A 3967-nucleotide genomic window follows, 5' to 3' on the forward strand; every position below is an offset into this window, starting at 1 on the left:
GCAAGGAAATGAGGGGGGATAAATTTAAGACGACTTTCCAGTAATTAGATAAAATTTTCCATGTATAACATCTAGTTACTGGAAAGTCATGTCAAAAGTTTAGGGTAGTCTTCAAGTCATGCAAATACAGTAAATCTGAACCTAACTAAATTTGTGCTTCCCAGAGGCATATTCAGCTCCTTTATGAATGAACATACCGCTCTCCATTCTCTGGATACTCTGATGGAGAGGCCAGGTCTTCAGCTTCGCGACTAACAGGAGAAAACAGGTTGCTGCTGCTGAGGTTTTTCAAAACCAGCTTCTTGATGCTCTTCCTAAAAAACAGTAATAGCAACAATTCAGTGATCTGCCCTACATTTTCATCCCATAGGTCAAAGAACTAGAGAACACCTAAGCTATTTTTCCACTTGGATAATGTAAGTAGTCTGCTATATCTAAAAATTACAGCCTTGGCCTAATGTTGAGAGCTGGTTTTGATTTCCATCTATACAGCAGAGGTCAAGCTTGTACAAATGATCATAAAGCTTCCATTTTTAAAGCACTTTAAAAACTTTACATCTGTGCCAACACACAACAAGGGGGTTGAAATGTATGTCTTATTCTGCTCCTTAAGTCCTTCTGGTAGAATTTTCTTTCTGAATGAACAAACCAACACACCATTGCAGAAGAGGGCATTTTCAGGACATATACAACATAATCTTCACACCAAAAGGAAACTTAATTTCTTATGCTTCATCATTGAAAGTTTTAGCACAAACATTTCAAAAAGCCTCAATCCAAAGCTTTTATACTATATGCATTTTTGTATATTCAAGCTGACTAGTAAGTTACTAGTATCCTGGAGAGGCTTACATGAATGGAGGACAGAAGAGGCTGTAAATTTCTACCACCACAGTTTCAGGTAATTTGTGAATGGCTCTGTATTATTTTTTAGATGTATTAAAGAAGTCAAGAGGCAGACAAAGTTCTTTGCGTGAATCTGACATCTTTTATTAGACCAACTTAAATAGTTGGAAAAAAATTATTAAGCAAGCTTTCTTGACTTGAAGTCAAGACACAAGTAATAACATTCAGTGAAAAACATATTAGGTGTGCTAGTACAAGCCAAGGGAGATTGGCTATTTTCACTGCTGACAAAGTGCTGCACTGTATAAGTTACATGGTGGATAAATCAACAATTTTTTTTTTTTTAATTTAACCGGATGTTTTTTAAAAATCAGGTTTTTTTAAGATTTGTTTTGTTTTTTTTTGTTAAGATGCTTTAAAAATAAACCTCTATAAAGATAGCTTTAATTTAAAGATATTTTAAAATTCAAAGTTATCATCATGGAATAGGGATTATAACTTCTAATTTCATACTATCTGAGACAATATATTCATGTAATAATAAGGAGAGCTTGGGTGCCAAGGAAAATATTCTTAGTTTTGACAAGAAGCTTCATGTGAAATAGAAAACACAACCTTTACCAACACAGTAACTGCACTAGATTAGAACAGAAGAGTGAAAGCAGTTGAGTTGACCACTTGAGCATAAGTGGAAGAGATGACATAAAAAAGCACTCTGAAGAGACATCAGAAAACTCACTTGGGCATGAAAGCACCGTTGGACAGGGAGGGCTCATCATCATCCAGACCATCAAAGAGGTGAGATTTGGCTGAGCCCGAAGTCTGCAGAGCTTTGGGTCTCACTCGAGTTGCAGGACGAGGGGTCAGTTTGTAGTGAGTGGGTGTAGTCAAAGCTTTCTGTGCAGCTGGGTTGGTTGGTTTCAATCTCTGAGAAAAAGAAGCATAACACTCAAAACAGCCCAAGGAATAGATTCTAAAGCTAACTATTTACAGAGAATTAAGTTTTCTACATTTTCACATAAACTGAATCAACATAGTTAGGACAAATATTCTCTGCTGCAGCAGTAAAGGTTTCAGAACTGGATGTTAAGACAACACAGATAGCTACCCAATTTTATTCTCAATTTATCAGCAAAATATAACTTTTAGCCTGTTACTGCCTTCCATGGGTGTGTTGCAAAATTTCATTTTTGTTTCTGATTTTCAACTATTGAACAAAATTAACAGTGCAGCTTCCATGGCGTTTTCAAGTCAAATGAACTATTTCCCCCACAGTAACAGGTGTCAGAATCCTTCCCCCTCCCCCCCCAAACAAGGCTGCAATGAGATGATAAACAAATTGTTTATAAGTATAGGCTAACTATAAATCACTGTAAGGGCCTGATCCTTAAAGATTGAGCACCCAAGTTATTGGCACCTCCAAAGACCAGGCTCCAGAAGTTGGAAACAATCCTAATAGCAATCTGGGCATAGCACACAATAATTTATTCCATCTTTATTTTCCGTGTGTGTGTTGCCCATTTAGTTTTTCACTCTGCACTAACAACTGAGGCATCACAGCAAAGCCCAGATTATAATATGGACTATCATAAAATTATTACATTAAACATGCAAATCTTAAACATAACAGTAAGTGTTCAAAACCTCACCTCTTCTTTCTTTTTCGGGTCTGACATGGGGTTTCTGAAGAGAGGAGAATCTCCAAAAGGTGAATAGGTCAAGCTGTTAAGGTGCTGCTGAAGGACTGCTTGCTGGGCTGCTGAAGCATTGGGGTCAGTCAGTGCTACATAAAGTAAGAAATGTTAAATTCTATCCCACACACATTGTGTGCGCGCAAACCATTCTTGGGGCAATTCTGTTTTCAGAAGCAACACCTCCATACTCCAGCCTTTTTAGTGCCATTTTGAGTACTAGCTGCAGACTTCAATTACAAGCTTTTTTCAACCTGGGTACTGCCAGCTCTATACAACCAATACTTAAATGGAAAGCAAGACAGATACTAGTCAGTCTAGAATGAGTTACCCAGTTCTAATCAATCTGTGCCAAGCTAAAGGAAATGTAAGTTACACACAGACTGAGGCTCTACCTCAGCCTGCCAACCAATCTACTCATAATTTGCACTTACTTGAGACTCAGTTCCCTATCCACCTAAAGAATACTGTGGGCAAGTCTTCAAGCTTGTAGTCTTGAATTTTACATCTTGCTTCTTCAGGTCACCTCTAGCTCTGACTAGGAAGTCCTCCCCTTTGCATATACATTTAGCTTCTCACCTCAGCTAGCATTTAAATGTTAGTACTGTAACTTAATTAGTTTTCTGAAATATAAAGAACCTTTCATAAAGCTAACCTGTTTCTCTAACAGCAACATTTTTTTAAAACCAGATATTTCTGCAGAATAAGCTAAAAATCCACCAAAAGCAATACCACGTTTGTCAGAAGAAACTTAAACAGGAGTTCTTATGAACCAGCATCTAAATCAAATGATGCATGCTAAATTAAGCACCTGTTCAACTGAATAGGCGCTTGAACCTGTGAAGTCTTTTGTACTCTTCCTAAATTCATATGAGGCCCAACTTACTACAAATTGCACTGGGTTAAAGGAGTCAAACTTTTTTTTTTAAAAACAGAGTGCAACAAACAAGGTACAACAGTCAAATGAAACTCTACTTATGCATTCTAGAATTTGATCTGCCTTAATCTTTGCTATGGGAACACTTTCCTAATCCTAAAGCTTTATTTTGTCAGTAGTATTACTGACAAACTTTTGAATATATCAAACTCCTTCACAAGCACTCCAGTTCTTAAATCTTAAAGAATCTTCCTGAAACTGAGCCTCCAAAATCTAGCGATATGGCTTATTCAATCTAGTTCATCTGCCTTGAAATGTCCAATTCTGCAAAGCAGAATAAAGACAGGTACAAGACACAACAGAAAAAGCGTATCCCAACTCATAATTCCTAGTGGGTGTCCAAGCTGCAGTCCATTTGTTGACCCATGATATAGACTACTCAGATGTTGCTAGTTTCCCTTGTTCTGAAATACTGAGTTACAACGGGGGGAAGGGACATGACGACATATGCCTTTCTAATTAACTTTTTTAGGTAAACAACTGCCATTGGCCT

The 3967-nt window shown here is 37.3% G+C and overlaps 1 protein-coding gene across 2 annotated transcripts in view; it reads right to left on the reverse strand.

Annotated features, from left to right (window-relative positions):
• Positions 1–3967, reverse strand: part of NUP98 (nucleoporin 98) — a 135079-nt gene that overhangs the window by 62825 nt on the left and 68287 nt on the right. For both annotated transcript variants that reach the window (XM_019524439.1, XM_019524437.1), the window contains exons 12-14: positions 2496–2629; positions 1586–1773; positions 198–314 (exon numbers count right to left, since the gene is read on the reverse strand). In XM_019524439.1, coding sequence (XP_019379984.1) covers positions 198–314; positions 1586–1773; positions 2496–2629 — 439 coding nt within the window. The remainder of the gene's footprint in view (positions 1–197; positions 315–1585; positions 1774–2495; positions 2630–3967) is intronic.

This window comes from Gavialis gangeticus, unplaced genomic scaffold (assembly GCF_001723915.1).
Source record: "Gavialis gangeticus isolate Ggan-Ray unplaced genomic scaffold, GavGan_comp1, whole genome shotgun sequence".
In the NCBI taxonomy this organism is placed as follows: domain Eukaryota; kingdom Metazoa; phylum Chordata; order Crocodylia; family Gavialidae; genus Gavialis; species Gavialis gangeticus.